The 16633-nt window shown below is 35.7% G+C and overlaps 1 protein-coding gene across 25 annotated transcripts in view; it reads right to left on the reverse strand.

The window, feature by feature from the left end:
• Window positions 1-16633, reverse strand: part of MTMR2 (myotubularin related protein 2) — a 102147-nt gene that overhangs the window by 23646 nt on the left and 61868 nt on the right. For 20 of the 25 annotated variants that reach the window (XM_023646433.2, XM_070272666.1, XM_023646429.2 and 17 more), the window contains 6 exons: window positions 14874-14949; window positions 10084-10178; window positions 9800-9910; window positions 7655-7756; window positions 6473-6556; window positions 505-654 (listed from right to left, as the gene is read on the reverse strand). In XM_023646433.2, coding sequence (XP_023502201.1) covers window positions 505-654; window positions 6473-6556; window positions 7655-7756; window positions 9800-9910; window positions 10084-10178; window positions 14874-14919 — 588 coding nt within the window. In that variant the 5' untranslated portion in view covers window positions 14920-14949. The remainder of the gene's footprint in view (window positions 1-504; window positions 655-6472; window positions 6557-7654; window positions 7757-9799; window positions 9911-10083; window positions 10179-14873; window positions 14950-16633) is intronic. The other 5 variants (XM_070272675.1, XM_023646434.2, XM_070272676.1 and 2 more) reach the window with 1 other exon arrangement.

A 16633-nucleotide genomic window follows, 5' to 3' on the forward strand; every position in this document is an offset into this window, starting at 1 on the left:
CGGCCACGGGGCCAGCCCCAGTAAATCCCATTTTTAAAGTTTTATTACTGTATCAGCAAAACTGTCCAGCTAGAAAGTCTTCAGAATCTACAAAACTTTGTATCTAAAATTATTTGAGCTGATCTTTCTAGAACAAAGTAATTTATCATAAATTTGTAAAGTTTTCTTCTTTCTAGGATTTAAAGGAAAAGAACATTTATCATCATGACTAAAGAATGTATAAGATAAAGAAATAGTGAATAACACAAAGCCAACTTTGTTGTCAAGTTAAGAATCATGCAATTCTGTGCAGTAATACCCATATCAGACTCTCCAGAAACCTCTTTAATCTAAGTGTTCTCTCCAAAAGTTTTAATTTTACTAAATAACTCATTCTCTAATATCCCAATAAAAGACCAGCTGCTGTAGCTTTTTTTATCCTGCATCCATTCTCCCATTTGTTAATCTCAGCATTACGGAGAGCACAAAAGCATTTGCAAAGTCTCGCCAAAGCTTCATACTTACTGGGATACGGCCTCTCGATCTGAAGGATGCCACTCTCTTTAATTCTTCATCAGGAATATTTGCTGGCACAACCAAGAGGGCAGGGTACGTATCACAAAGCTCATATCGCTCATTTATCTTTGTTATTCTCCAGCTTTCATTCGGAATTCCCTATACGTAAAATAAAACATGACAAATTACTACCCAACTAAAATATTAAGACATTAGAATAGAAGCCACTCTGTTCAACTCATCTCCACTTACCCACCTCTTCAGTTGTTGCAATAGTTATTGTCTGCCTGCGGTGACCAGGCTTTTAGGATGAGACATTCTAACATAGGGATCTGTGTTCATTTTGGCACTCGATTTTATGTTAATAGATTAAGTCATCAATATGGATCCAGTGCTGAGTCTGTGCTAAGCATATCCAATGGAAAGGAAGGAAGCAGTAAGACTGCAAATGTTCCTTGTCTCAAAAAAGAACACAGTCTCCTTCAGTTTGATTGGCTGATTGATTTTCCTGCCATTCACCTATACAAAGAAATTCAGAAGGCAGGCACCAGTGTCCACCAGAATCCTGTATACCTATTTATCACTTACATGCCTACAGTGAATTTTTCACGCCTCCATTAGAGTACTAATGGAATGTTGCTAATCTAAAACATGTTAGAAAAGCAAGGGAATAATAGGAGGCAAAGCCAAAAAGAGGAAAAGAGAAATACTTTAAATGACTTTTTAAAAACACATTGATTACTAAGCTATCACTTGGTCCTTTAATATTTCCTATTCTTATCTACTAGTATACTGTCTCACTTAATCCGTAGGATTCCCTAATAAGACACTTAAATTTTCTATCCTCCACTCTATAGAAATATAGAGGATAAAGCCATTATATTAAAAGGTTGGAATTAAGAAAATATATACTTTTTACATTTTATGACCCCTAACAACTCATATCATCAAACAGAAAAAGACAGAATTGAAAGAAACCAGGGTCGGCCCAGTGGTGCAGCAGTTAAGTTCGCATGTTCCGCTTCGGCGGCTTGGGGTTCACCTGTTCAGATCCCAGGTGCGGACGTGGCACCGCTTGGCAAAGCCATGCTGTGGTAGGCATCCCACAAATAAAGTAGAGGAAGATGAGCACGGATGTTAGCTCAGGGCCAGTCTTCCTCAGCAAAAAAGAAGAGGATTGGCAGCAGATGTTAGCTCAGGGCCAATCTTCCTCAAAAACAAAACAAAACAAAAAAAGAAAGAAACCAAATTATAGTAAAAAATACATTTAATGAGCACCTACTATGTGCAGGCACTATGCCAGCAGCCTCTTTACATACATACACACATACACACAAACATCATTGTATTCAGGTTTTGTTAACTTCATTTTACAGATGAAGAAATTGTGGCAAAGACTGTAACTTGACCAAAGGAAATAATAAAGAATTCCATGTACATTCCAAATCTGTCCTTTGTACATAAAAGTACAGTGTTCCAAAAAAAATTTACTATCCTGGTTCACCAAATTGTTATGAAAATCTGAAATCAAAGAGCAGAATGTACTCTCCTTTAAAGTAGTATTTCTCAAGCTGTTGCCAAACAGCAAGGAGGCTATTGCAATTAAGAGAAAATTCCCTCCCAGCAGTCATGTGGGAAATGCCATGAAAAGTTTCCATCTGTCCCCAGCCATGGTCTGCTTCTTCATTAGTCCCTCAGATCCTATTTATCCCCTTTAATTAGCCTGATCCCAACTTGCTTCCTATGATCTACATCTCCCCTTCCCTCTTACTCTCCTCAACTTTATATGCACTAGACAACTGTTCAGGCAAGATCCTTACTTATTTCCAGAAATAAAAGTTTCATTAGAGATTTAAAAAGATATATTTATATGCTATAATAATAACAATAAAGTACAGTGAATTGGTAAGTTTATAGAGGTGGTACTCAAGCAAGAAACTTGCATACCATCTTCAATCATGCCTTTCCCTTATCCCCTACAACCAATCAATGACCAATTTCTATGATTTTCCTTCCAAAAGTACCAGAAGAAAAGTTTGCTCACTTCCCTCACTCCTCACTGCCGCTTCCCTAATTCCGACCATTATCACTTCTCTCCTGTCCCTCTGCAATCCATTCTCCACACTGCCTCCACAATAATCTTTTAAGATGTAAAAGTTATCAAGTCATTTTTCTTCCTAAAAGCAATCAATGGCTACCTATTCCTTTTCACATAAAGTATAAAATCCTTTATGACTTAGCAAAGCCTTCACATCCCTGCTTTCCCCAGACTGATCCCTTGTCACTCTACACACTAGTCTAGCCTCTATCAACTACTTTCAGCCCCCAAATGGCTTCATATTCTTTCACTTGATTGACAGAGGACTTGCTCTGTCGATCACAGTATTCATTATTATATATTTCAATTGTTAGTTTACTTCTTTGAACCGTCCATGAAACATATGCTCTTTGGGAGTCAGGATTGTGTCTTTCTGTTTTGCAGATTTAGCCACTAGCATATAATAGGTGCTATAAGAATTTGATAAATGAATGAATAAATCAACATAACACAACGAAGCTTCCCTAAAAAGCAAAATTAGTTTCTGAAGTCTTAGAAATCATGGAGTCAGCACTAAGAGGGTCAGATCATCTGAAAAGCAAACATCTCCTGAGATCCTAATGTACCACCCCCAACCCAGGTACATACTCCCATCTCTCTCATGCCCTTCCCATAACCCTGAAAAATCACTATCTGGGAGAACCACTGTTACCATTGGGATGGTGTCACATTCTTCAGGGAAGTGGCAGGGTAGGGGTAGAACCACTGACTTAAATTACCATAACAACTATTGGCTTTTGTCCTCCTCATTCTTAGATAAACCGACACACCTATCTTCACTAAAGGAATTGCCTTCCAAGCAGAAAACTGGAGTTGGCTGGTCAGCATACACTCTCCTTGTAGACAGTGGTAAAGACATACTAACAATGTAGATCTTTGGCCTACATTTGTCTACTCTCCCTGCAAATCACTGCCCTTCAGTTAATATATCCCTTTGTCAGAGCCAAGTTACAACCAAATTAACTGGATTACAGCTTTCCTTAGTTACTTACATTCCAGTTCTCAGGATAAACTCTGTTTTCCTTGACAGGACTTGAGTGTTTTCCAAATTTGTTAAGCAATACATCTACATTATGATTGAGTGTTTGTGCAGAAGACCATACTCATTTTCTTTATACTGATTTTTACTGTCTTGGCAACTTCATGATTTTTCTTCATCTTATCCACAAATTTCAGGGTCATCTGTATAATCACTACACATGTCAAGAGTAAATTGAAGAAAACTCTCCTATATAACAAACTTAAATGGTTATTAATAGTTTTGCCCATTTTAAAAAATACACAATTTATTTTAGCACTATAATGTATAGGTCTATAGAATTAATATGGCTTTCCTTTTGTGAAATATGGCTTTTCCTTTTCCTTTTAGTGGCAGCACACAGTAAAGCTAATCAGTCATGATTTCTGTTTTCAGAGCTTTACAATGTAAAAAATATAACAACAATCATTTGGATAGATTTCTATAGTTCATAAAATACCTTCCTGTATATTACTAATCCTTCAAACAATCCCTAAAGCAGGTCCTATCAACAAGTGAAAAATAAAGGAACTGTGACATAAATGACTCATTGAAAGCACGTGGCTAAGTGTGAAAGCTAAGTAAGAGCTAGAGCTAAGATTCAGGACTAAGTCTTCTAAATGCTCTGGAATTAGATTGTAGTGACAGCCGTACAACTTTGCGAATATATTAAAAGCCAGTGGATTGTACAGTTTAAAGTGGTAAATTTTATGTTATGTGAATTGTATCTCAATTTTAAAGAAAAAAATAAGGAGGCCTGTAGGCTCTGAGATAGTACAATCTCTAAACTATATTAAATGAGAAAGAAAGGTACAGAAAGCATACTACCATCTGCTTAAAAAAAAATAGAGAGGAACTGAGATGGCTGGGGGCAAGGTCGGCCTGGAAGGGAAACCTACCTTACAATATACTCTTTTGTACCTTTTGAATTTTATAGAGTGCAAGTATCATGACTTTCATTTTTTTTTTTAATTTAAAAGAAAAAAAAAAAGGAATGCTTTATCTTTAATCTTAAGGTTTATATTAAGAGATTATCTTCATTTTCTTTCATAATAAACAAAAGACTTTTTAAAAAAAATCTGAGTCTTTTAACTACAAAAAATACAGTGGTCTTCCTCCACTAGACTTTAGCTTAGTTGACTCAAAGTATCTAACTCTGCAGAAAAAGTTAAATTCATCTAGTAAGTCAAAGACCATAAAGAATCTATATCACTTAATGTAGAGTTCAACGTCCTATTCTGATGGCCACATTTCCTAATCTCATAATTCTCTTTCTGTATGGGTAGTGATTTATTCTTTATTTTTTCTTTTCAATAATAATTTATTTCTTTTCTTCGGACAGTTATCTCATCTGCTTTGCAAAGTTCTATGTTCAGGCTACTAGAACAGATAGCAATTATTGCCTAGTTTCCCAAAGAACATTACTCATATTTATCAATCTAAAGACATTTGTTAGATTTTCTGGTTGCTTTCCCACCTAATTCTGACAGTGGATTTTTGGATTAGCAAAAATCTTGCAATGATACTTGTAGACTCTTGGTTTCTAGTTGATCCATTTCTTTTGCATTCTGCTTCATATTTTGCCAACTGATGGTTTTATAACTGAATGAGGAATTTTAAATTTCACTTGCCACATGCCACTGAGCATCAACAAACTCAGTTTCAAACCATGTGGATAAATTTAGTTATCTAGTCATGGTCTTTGCATTTTCCTAGCTTTGCGAAACAAAACTAAGTAAATTAGAAGCTTTATAATTAAAATGCAGTGTATGAAATCTAAATACAAAAATCACAGCTTAATGATTTTTATATCTGAATTCTAGAATAATTTGGATATGAAATCCAATGATTACAAAGAAAGAATCAATGTGTCTGAATTTTAATTCTCAAGAAAGCATGGTGAAGCAATGTAGAAAATTAAAACTAAAGACTATTTTGGGTAGAGTTTAAGTATTGCAGTATAAGACTCTTTGGGAAGTGGTGTACTGGGGAAGAATAGCGAGAACGATTCCCTCTAACTCAGATTTCAAGATTGAATTCTGCTTTAATCTCTTACTGTGGTGAATCACATTAATAGGTTTTCTAATATTAAACCAACCCACCTTGGTCACAATGTATTATCTCTTTTGTACACTATCAGGTTTGATTTGTTACCATTTTATGTAGAAGTGTGTCCTCTGTGAAGAAGTAAAACTTTTAAAATTTTATGTGGAGCTAAATTATAAGCAGTAAAACTATTAAGAAATTTTTTTTATGTGTGAGGAAGATTAGCCCTGAGCTAACATCCATTGTCAATCTTCCTCTTTTTGCTTGAGGAAGATTGTCACTGAGCTAACATCTGTGTCAGTCTTCCTCTATTTTATGCGGGACGCCACCACAGCATGGCTTGATGAGTGGTGCTAGGTCCGTGCCTGGGATCTGAACCTGCAAACGCTAAGGCCACCAAAGTGGAGCATGTTAACTTAACCACTACACCACTGGGCCAGCCCCAAGAAATTTTTTCAGAATTAAATTATAGGATACCCAAAAGATAAAAATCTCAGTGAACAATGTTGAATGGCATATAAGAATCTAAAAATGCAAATATACTTACCATTTTATTTTTATTCAAAAAATTATTAAACATCTTAAAAACAAACTGATTTAGTTATAACTTTTAAATAAGAAAAGATTCACAAAAAAGTATAGTCTGAAAAGCAGTTTAAAGAAATTGAAGGCAGCCAAAACATCAGGAATAGCCTTCTAAAAAAACCAACAACAGAAACCACACAACTATATGAAGCTGTTTACTTCTACCATAAAACTTTTGTTGTAATGAAAAGAATACAGAATATGAAAATTGAAAGAAAAAAAGTACATACCTGCCTTCTATACTCTAAAAGAGAATCATACAGCTTCCACCCATTTTCAGGGAATACTTCTTTGTATTCAAAAGCAAAAAGAGGCTACAAAAAAGTAAATAGAGTTTATTAACTAAACTAAAAAAGACATGGAAAGAGGTAACGAATCAGAAACGTATCCTTATCATACACAAAGCTTTTATTTACTTATCTGCAAGGATATTTTGTATTGGTGTCCTTTTTTTATATTGTTCTAGCTTTTATTTTATAATTTTGAAAACATACTGTTTTTCATATTTTTCAAACATATAAAAAAGCAGAAGCCCACCACCAAGATTTATCAAACGCTAACATAACACCATATTTACATCAGATGTCTTTCATAGCTGTTTTAGATTTACTTCTAAACAATGAAAGACATCACATAAAAATAGACATCATCTGATATAATCAATTAGTCTGACAACACAGAGATCAGCAATTAAGCAGCTTTGAAGTTTATGCTGCATTTTCTAAAACATACTGAATAAACTTTATATTTTTCAGCAAGTAATCTGTGTGCCAAAAAAGAAAAGTTAATTTATCATTTATGTAGACAGAATGGCAGGAACAACTATGATGACAAACATTCAAATTAGAGTCAGAAGAGCAGTACTGATTCCAAATTTTACTCCCTAGTAGCTATGCCCTTGAGTTAATTGCTTACCTGCTCCTGGTTTCAACTCATAAATAGGGATAAATAATATTTACCATCATACAGCTACTGTAGAAGTTAGATTATATAACATAAATGAGGGAGCCTGACACTGTTAATAGCACATAGTAGGAACTCAATTAAGTATCTGCCCATTCTTCCCTCCTAAAATTGCAAGACTTAACTCTCAGCTCCCAATTAAAAAGAAGATTTCAAATCCTAATGAAGACAACATACAGCTTTTTATCATGGAAACATCCTGGATAGAAAGATCATATAATTATAGAATGTCAGCATGCAGGAATAAACCTTGGAAATAAGCGAGTCCAGCTTCCTCATTTTATACGTAAAAAAAGTGGTCCAAGAAATCAGATTAAACCTAAATTATACATCTGGTTAAATTGCAAAGCAGGATCATAAATGCAGAGACTCTAGATAGAACAGACAAGTTTCTTTACACTGCACCGATAATTATAATACAGATTTTTCAAAGATAAGAAACATCTTACCAGGTTATTAGAAACAGGAAATGCATATTTCATTAGATTCTCAAATATGGATCTTCTTGTTCGCCCCTCAGGTTTATGAGCAAACCGTAAATTCCGAATATCCTAGAAAAGATTTAGGATCCAAGTCATTTATTACTGTTTGTTCACTTTTTATTTAATAAACAGATAAGGTAACTTGGAACTAACTTGTAATATGGTAAAATATGTGAATTTGGGATACAAAAATAAATCGGACAGCAACTCCTGGAGGCAGGAAATTACACCTTATTGAGAGAAATAAAAAGAAACAGAACGCACTCTAATACAAGGCAGAATTCAGAGGACAGAAAATTTACCACTGCTTATGGACTCAAAGGAAGGCCAATGAAGGAGGTGGCACCTGATGCAGAGACTGGAGATTAGAGAGCTTATATCTGCAGCTTAATAGCAAGACTAATCACACTATCAGCATGTGTCCTTTCCCTATAAAAGCGCATTTTCTGTCATGAATTTCTCTATTAAAAACCTGGTTAGCTGTTGTGATATTTCCTAAGTGTCTTTGTTCCCATTATGACTGGTGATTATTTTCTGAGTTATGATCCCTTCCCAGGACTCATTTCCACTGGATCTTCTCTTTGTAAGCCTCCTGCTACTAGACTGATAGAACCAAACTCTGCCTGAACTCTTCCTCCACTCCATCTCCAAGTTCTTCAACCATCTACTCGCAGATAAACTCTGAATAGTTGGGCTTCAAACTATTCATCCAGGCTCTAAAGTCAGATAGAGACCAAGGCTCCCCTCCATTACGTGTCCTCAAGCAGTTTTCTATGCCCAGGCTGAATGCAGATATTCATGTTCTGGTATACTGACAGCTTAACAGCACTAAGAAAAAATTGGGGATTAAGAATAATTTTAAGACTAGCCATTTTATTTAAGTGTTTCAATCTGGGCAGAATTCAAAATAGCTTTATTATATCCCATTCTATAAAACTGAACACAGAGACACTGCACTACAATGCACCCACAGTCCATGAACAAGTAGAACACCTTCTTTCAAACTGATCCGAAACTAGAATGCTAGCTCTACTGTATGTTAAAACAAACATGTGTGAGAACATCTTTACAATTAGCAGAGATATTCATAATCACTCTGTTAAAGTACCATAGCAGGGGTCTATGGTTTGTCTGCAGGGGCCTTAATGTTTGGGTTTGTTGATAAGGATCTTGTTGCATGGAAAAAATTACATTTAAAATGATCAAGATTTCAAAGTCATCCTCTTTCATGTCCTCTTATATTCTATGTTCTATTTACTATTAGACCCCAGAAGAGTGATCAGGAGACAACATGCCTGACATACGGTTGACAGCTATTAATCTCTCCGAGCCCTTCCAGCTATAATGGAAAAGCATAAAAATAACTACTAAGTCATTAGCTTTAATTCTAGATTCACAAAACTTCTAAGATTAGCATCAGAAAGTATCTCGAAAGTTATGGATGTGCTGTTGCTTTTACTTTTGGCACTGGCAGAACAGCAAAAGAAAGGAAAAAGGTGACCCAGAATTGAGACATGCACAGGTGTTAATAGGCCATAATAAGGAGAACAGTGCCCTGCAGATGTGGCACATGGTATTAAATACCTATGACTGAATGTTAAAATTGTAATAATCTAAGTTTCATTCAAGTATCAATGCATTTAAAGAATGTGAGTTAGATGAGAAAATAGGGAAGGTCTATAACACTAAGCGTTTCCCACATTGTTTCAGAAGCAAAAAAAATTAGGACTAGAAACAGCAAAGGTGGTGATGATGAATATATCATAACCAATTCTTCCACTACAAAGTACTATGCCTTAAGTGCTCAGAGCCTTACGTTTCTAATTTGACAATTAAAGGTAATAATGTCTATTATGCCTATTTGAGAATTTTTATGAGGCTCAACATGAAATAATGAATGTGAAAGTACTTTGTATTGGGTCCAAAAGAATTCAAGTCTAATTCACGATAGAACACCTTCTTATTACTCCTAAATGTTGTTTTCTTCCACTAGAATAAAATTTCTAGTAAGAAATCCATTTGATATTTTGGAAACCAGTTTCTAAGCACAGGCTTTATTTAATAGAAAGCTTTTCAAATTAAATAAAATTCCATGTATATTATAACAATTACCTTGCATACAGTTTCTAGTCCATAAGAATTTTCCCCACGACTAGAAGCACCACCAATTTTTTCTACTCTACTTATCACTCCAAGAGAAGCGTCTAAAACAAATGGGGGATCCTAAAGGAAGGAAAGAAAAAAACAGTAAAAAATGAGCAATTGATACTGTAGAACTATAGTTGAGAAAAACCTTAATTAGAAATGCTTTAATTAAAAGTGATCAAAAATGAACAGAACTGTCTGCAAACAACACAAAGATGTACATATAAAAATCTCACCCAACAACGTCTTACCCGTTCCATGCTTTTGAAATATAACCTGTAATTCGTGACAGTCAGAGTTCCTCGTACAGCACCAGTGAATGGACATATATAAGTTACGTCTTTGGCTGAAAAGGCAAAGAGTCCACAATTTACTATATATTGTGCACTATTAAAAACTGCACTCTCATCTTTTCACAAATAAAATTTAATAGAATTCTGATTGCTAGTCTAACTTCTGCTCAAAAATCACAGAAACAGTGATTCAAAGAGAACTTAGAAACCAAATCCAAGCTTCCAACAATGCAGTAATCTAGGGGAGGAATGCAGAATAAATGGGAAGGACTAGAGAGGCAGAGGAACATCCTTTATCCGGAGACAGAACAGAAGGAGACAAAGATGGCCACTCTCCCTGTTGGATAAAACAGGTGCGGTAGCTGGAGTAGTGGGTGGAGAGGTGGTGGCAAGGGCGGTTAACAACAGTAAATGTCTCAAGTCACAGTCATCCCTCATCTCATTACAGTTTCTAGACCACCCCACTAATCTGCTGGTCTTCTTCTGGCCACAGTCTAGTTTATCAACATCCTCTAAAAATACAATACTTGAATCGGATAATACCAGAAACTCCTGACTTGATTATATTTATGGGGGAAAATACTGCAGGGGAAATGAAATGTATACGAAATAAAATTTCTTAGAAAAACAACAGTATAATAGGAGGATATTATATTCCTAACCAAGCCACTGATGTCAAACTTTGTAGAGTAATAATCATAAGCATTGCTTTATTAAATGATAAATGACAAATCTATACAGTATTATGTTTTCTAGAATATGCATTAATTAAGCAGAATAACTTAGCTACCACTAGCACAAAATAATATTTAATATGGTACAGTTCATAATGCCCAATATAAAGTTTTTTTATATCTTAAAATATTCATAAATTCCTGCTATGTCATTATTGCAGCAAATCAGCAGATAAAGGAACATCTTCATCGTTCCTAGGAAGTAACGCACAATTAGGAGCAACAAATTTCTAAGAACCTATCAAGGGACTTCTGGGAAACGTTAGGGACATGAAATATGTTTAATAAGGTATTGCAACTTCCTGATTTGGCTTTTTATGCATCACTTTGACGGACAGATTGCTTTGTGTGGAATTTGAAATGAGACTGATCTTCTAACAAACATTTCTAACCTTCAAAATAGTTCCCTTGGGAATGTTCAAGATCAAGCTACATTTTTTTAAATCATTGTTTCCAATGCACTTTCAACGTTTCATTTAGAGGGAAGCTTTTAAAATTAAATAAGTCCATCGTTATAGAAAGATACACAAACTCGCCTTGCATATATTTCTTGACCGTATGAATTTTTACCTCAACTAGAAAGGCTTTATTCAATGTTATTAAAAACATTTCTGGACTCCTTCCAGAGCCAGTTTTCTTACTCACACAAGAAAATCAATCTTATTATTCTATATTTTACTACAGGATATGTCCCTCTTAGTCCAATGTTGTTGTTGCACCTCCCTCTTTATTCTAAAATCCAGAGATAATACACATGAAAGTGCTTCCAAAATTGCAAGTACAAATATAAGGGTTTATACCTATGTTACTATTATTATCATTAGGTTCTGCTTCATTCTGTCCCCTTTATCCTTCCTCCTCAGGCTGGTGGCAGCTAAGTCACTCTGAAGAGAGAATTTACGCTTAGCAGGGTGTGTACCAAACAGAAGGGAGACTGTGACTGGCAACCTTACCAGAATAAACGACAGTAGTAACAACCAGAATTGATGGCCTAGCACTTCAGAGTTTATAAGTACTTTTCACCTGAATACCTCCTTTAATCTTCATAACAACCTTTAAATATAAGATCTATATCACCTACAATTGTTAGATGAGAATACCAGGGCTCAGAGAGGTAAAACATATTGCCTAATGTTTTAGAACCAGTAATTGCTAAGATTAAGACTTGAATACAGTTCCTGTGACTACAAATTCAAATCTCTTTCTACCACATCAAGCAAAGCAAAGCCACTAACAGAGCACTGTCTGTCTCTTGTGTTAAAGGTGGAAATACTGCAGTCTTGGGCTACCTCTACTGCTGATGTGCCCAGGCCACAATACTCTGAGACTGTGACTTCCCTAAAGCATTCTGTGGATGTTCCTAACACTAGTAACTTTTTAAAACACCTAAACCGCAGATTGACATTAGACCAACAAAAGATCAAACGTCTTTTCTACACGAATTAATATATTCAAGGTTATGCTAGCCTTATACTTGATATTAGATTTAATTTTTGGCACAATAATCAAGTCTATATAGACAGTTTTGAATCAGAATATTTTATTTAATCTGTTAGGTATTCCTCTAAATCTTGCAATACTAATACTGCCTAGTGGTACCAAAAGAGCTTAGATCTACTAATACTCTCAAATTTTCACTGAGAGGAAAAATCTATACTAGTTTCTGCAAGGTAGACCAAAATGACCTTGAGAATACGTATCTACAAGATATGAGATATATACAAATAAATATATGAGAGCATGCAATCTGTACAGACCGACACAAAGATGTACTCTAAGTAATACAGAGAAGGGGAAATCCATTCAGCTAGGGGATCAGAAAACATAGGCCTGTGAGCTGTGCCCTAATGGCAGGCATCTTTTAGATTCGCAGAGATGGTGAGAAAGCACCCAATGCAGAGGAAGAACCTAATCGAAGATACAGAAGTGGGAAAGTAAAGTACCTACTTGGACAAAGGTAAGTATACAGGCTGGTTCTCTCTAATTTATATTTTATCACACTCTCTTCACTCCTCAATTTCCCTCCCTGGTTCCTCTACCATATAATTGTAAAATGTCTACTAAAGCTACGTTTATCTTCTTGGCCCTCTTCTCACTGCATATGCTCTCTCAGGTATTTTCCTCCTCTCATTTTTAACTAGTATCTATGTTCTGATGATTCCAAAATATGCACTTTCAGCCCTGATCTCTTTCCTAAGCTCCTAAGATATCTCTCCTAGATATCTCCACTTGAAGTTTCTCATAGGTACCCGAAATTCAATATACATAAATATTACACCAAGGGCTCATGAAAATTGAGAGGAAGACAAATTCTTAGAGACTAAGTCCTCTGGATCTGGTAACTGATTGGATGCCAGAGTTCAGAAAAATGGAGCAGTTTAGGATGACTCCTAGACTTCTGCCTTGAATGAATGGACAAGTGGAGTTATTATTAGCCAAGGGAGAGAATAAAAGAAAAGAAATAAATTTAGGGGTAAAGGTGATAATTTCAGTTTTGGAGATGTTGGGTATAAGGGATATCTATAGGATATCCAAGCACATGTGTCTAAGATGCAGGCACTTGTTTATATGCATTAGGACAGAGGTTCACACTAGAAATAACAAACTTTGGAGTCATCAGTAAATATATGGAAGGTAAAGTTACTAATTCAGATATGATCAACCAAAAAGAGCACAGAGGAGGGAAAAGGGAAATGGGTCAAGGAGGAAGTCCCAAAAGGAATGTTGCTATTTAAGGAGGAGGAGCCAACAAAAAAGACTGAGTGGTAACTTGAAAGTCTTTTATAATGTCATTTATCATAGTAGAAATAGCATGTGCTTTAGGTTCAGAAGAGGAAAAAATTGTCACAATGCTAGCTATAACTTTACTAGCTAGGCAATCTCCATACGCCTTAGTTTCCTCACCTACAAAATGAGATTAATGTCTTTCCCAGAAGATAAGAATGATTAAACGAGACCTTAAGCAGTCAATAAGGGTAACTATTGTTATTATATCATATCCAGTGCTGATAATATATAATACCTAACTCAGTAAGTAGTTCAGCAGAATAAGAGTTTAGGGTATCCACAAGGGTGAGTAAGGGGGGAGAAAAATAGACTGGGGAGGTATTCAGTCAAGAGTCAAGAGCAAGAAGAGACAAGTACCACACTAAGTGTGAAGGAACTAAATGTACTGTAGGCAAGAAGAACCCATTTTGGGGTAGTTCCCCCTTTGGCTTCATACTTTTTACACAGGAAATGACACCTGGCTAGGGAATATTAAGCATTTATCAATTCCGTTTTAAAATTATGATTGATAATAATATGAAAGTATTTACTTGGCTAAGAAACCATTTACTTTATTCTCCTAATACATCACTTTGTTTCTCAAAAGCTATGGGTATTTTGTAGATATCACACAGATGAAACAAAGTAAAAACACAAGGACAAAAAAATAGCTTAAATGTTTGTTTCCAATTTCTAGTCCATACAGTAAGTTAACCCTTAGTTCCTCAGGCTGGACAAAGAAAGGGACCTACAGGCAAATGGACTGCTTTGCAATGGAGATGAAACATTTTCATCCAAAAATTGGCCTGAGTTTATTCAGAGCAGAATAAGATAAAGGAAGCAAAAAGAAGAATGTGTTTTAAGAAAACTTACTCATACAAAGTGACAATTTGATGTTTTTTATCTAGGCAACTCAATTATCTTACTGCAGTAATTCAAAATAATGAAATTTTCTTTCAAAGAATTCAGCAACAGTTTAAAAAGAAAAAAAGCCACCTACTTTCAATGAAAGTAAAGCAAACCAGGGAAGAAACAAAATATAATTCAAAGTGCATGTTTCCCAGTTGTCCAAATACAGACATAACCAACAGGTCTAGACACACTGACTGCTGGAAGGCTGGCAGCACTGAGCGCTGCCAGATGAGAGCTGTCTCGGACAGTGGGCCTGTTCTCTGAACACTGAGAGTACTGAATAGTCCGTACAGTCAGAAAGAAGAAGGAAATTCAACCAAAAAAACCATTACAGACCCATGTCTTTAATATTTTCTCCTGGAAGCAAGGGTGGTTCTTCCATTTCTGCTAATTTGTTAGACTCCCTCAGGACCTGGATTGGAAAGAGGAGGAGGGGGCAAGAAAAGAAACATTTTTTATTCAAAGGCTAATTTTTCACTCAAATTTCAACTGAGTATGCTTGCTCTTATTTAAAGTTATAACATTATCTATCTCACATACTACTTTAAATCAAATTATAAAAACTGTAGTGTTGGCATGTATAACACGTGAAGTTGCTGTTTTTCTACAAAGCATTTACTGAGTGCTTATTTCGTATAAGGCACTATATAAAACATTTCACACATCTTCTATACAAAACACTTCACACATCTTCTCACTGAACATTACAACAGCCCTATAAATGTAGGTGCTGTTATCCCCATTTCCTACACAAGAAAGAAGAGGCCAGAAGTGACAATTAACTAGTTCAAGATCACATAGCTAAAAAGTGTCAGAGCCTAGATTTGACTGGTACTTGTAGTGGACTACAAAGCCTGTTTTCTTTTCATTAAGCCACGCCCAAGGGCCTTCATGCATTTAAACTTTGATAAAATCAAGCTCTTACATAGATTTAATGTTTAGAGACTTTGAAAATGATGTTGATAAAGAATCTTGTTGAAAGACATATTAAATAAATTATCATGATCAACAACTGTTATTGAGAAGTTACCTTATAAAGGATGCTACACTGGATTCCAAGAATGTAAAGATATAGAAACATGGTTTTCTAACGGATTTACAACCCCAGAAAAGACACACACACACACATACACAAGTTGACATAGGCTAAATACATCCCACTGGCTACCAAAAGCCTCTCCCTCCACCTCTTTCACTGCCAAACAATAAAATTCACTGCCTCCAATTCTTTACTTCCTATTAATTCCTTAACCTACAATCTGGCTTTGCCACCTAATCCAACCCCTTCCAGGGAACCTGCTTTCTCCCCAATAACCTCCTCATTATTAAAGACAATGGACATTTCTCAGTCTTTATTTTTATCTTTAGCTACAATAGATACTATCTGCAGTTGCCTGCTTCTTGAAAGCATACTATCCTGGCTAAATTCTTCCTTCCCTGGTCATTCTTTTTCAATGACCTTTATATTCCCTCTCCTCAACCTTCCCTGTTCTTCAGAGGTTTGTCCATTTCTCACTTTACTCACTTTCTGATGATCACATACCTTATCTATGACTTCACCTAAATTCAATCTACCTTGACAGCCAAGATTTTTCTCAGACTCCAGTTCCACACATCAACTGCCTAGTGTTCCTCTCCATCTAAATGTCCCACAGACACCCTGAATTCAACAGATCTCAAACTGACCTGTGTTCCACACTTAGCAAGCGGCACTACCATCCATTTGGTTGTCTCAGCCAGTTTTGGAGGAGGGCCGAGTAGTGGTCTCTGAGAGCAGACTCAGGCCTTCTACTTCAACTTTGATTTCTTTCATTACACTGAGTACCAAGACCATTAGAAAGATTCTCAAACATTTTTTTAAATAGCTTTTGACTTTTATTTCCTTCCATCCAAAAAGTAAGACTTAAGAGTCTTCAAAAGAAGGAAAAGGAAGAAAAAACAAGGTACTACTGCTGCCTTAAAGGTCACCTTCGGTAGGCCTCAAAACTGGGTTAGACAGCTTCTATATATGAGTTCCTATCTGGCACTTACCACACCGTTCTAACTGCCTGTCTGTCCTCTTCCCTAACAGACTAATGAGCCTCATATATAATTTT

Source organism: Equus caballus, chromosome 7, assembly GCF_041296265.1.
Source record: "Equus caballus isolate H_3958 breed thoroughbred chromosome 7, TB-T2T, whole genome shotgun sequence".
Classification (NCBI taxonomy): Eukaryota; Metazoa; Chordata; class Mammalia; order Perissodactyla; family Equidae; genus Equus; species Equus caballus.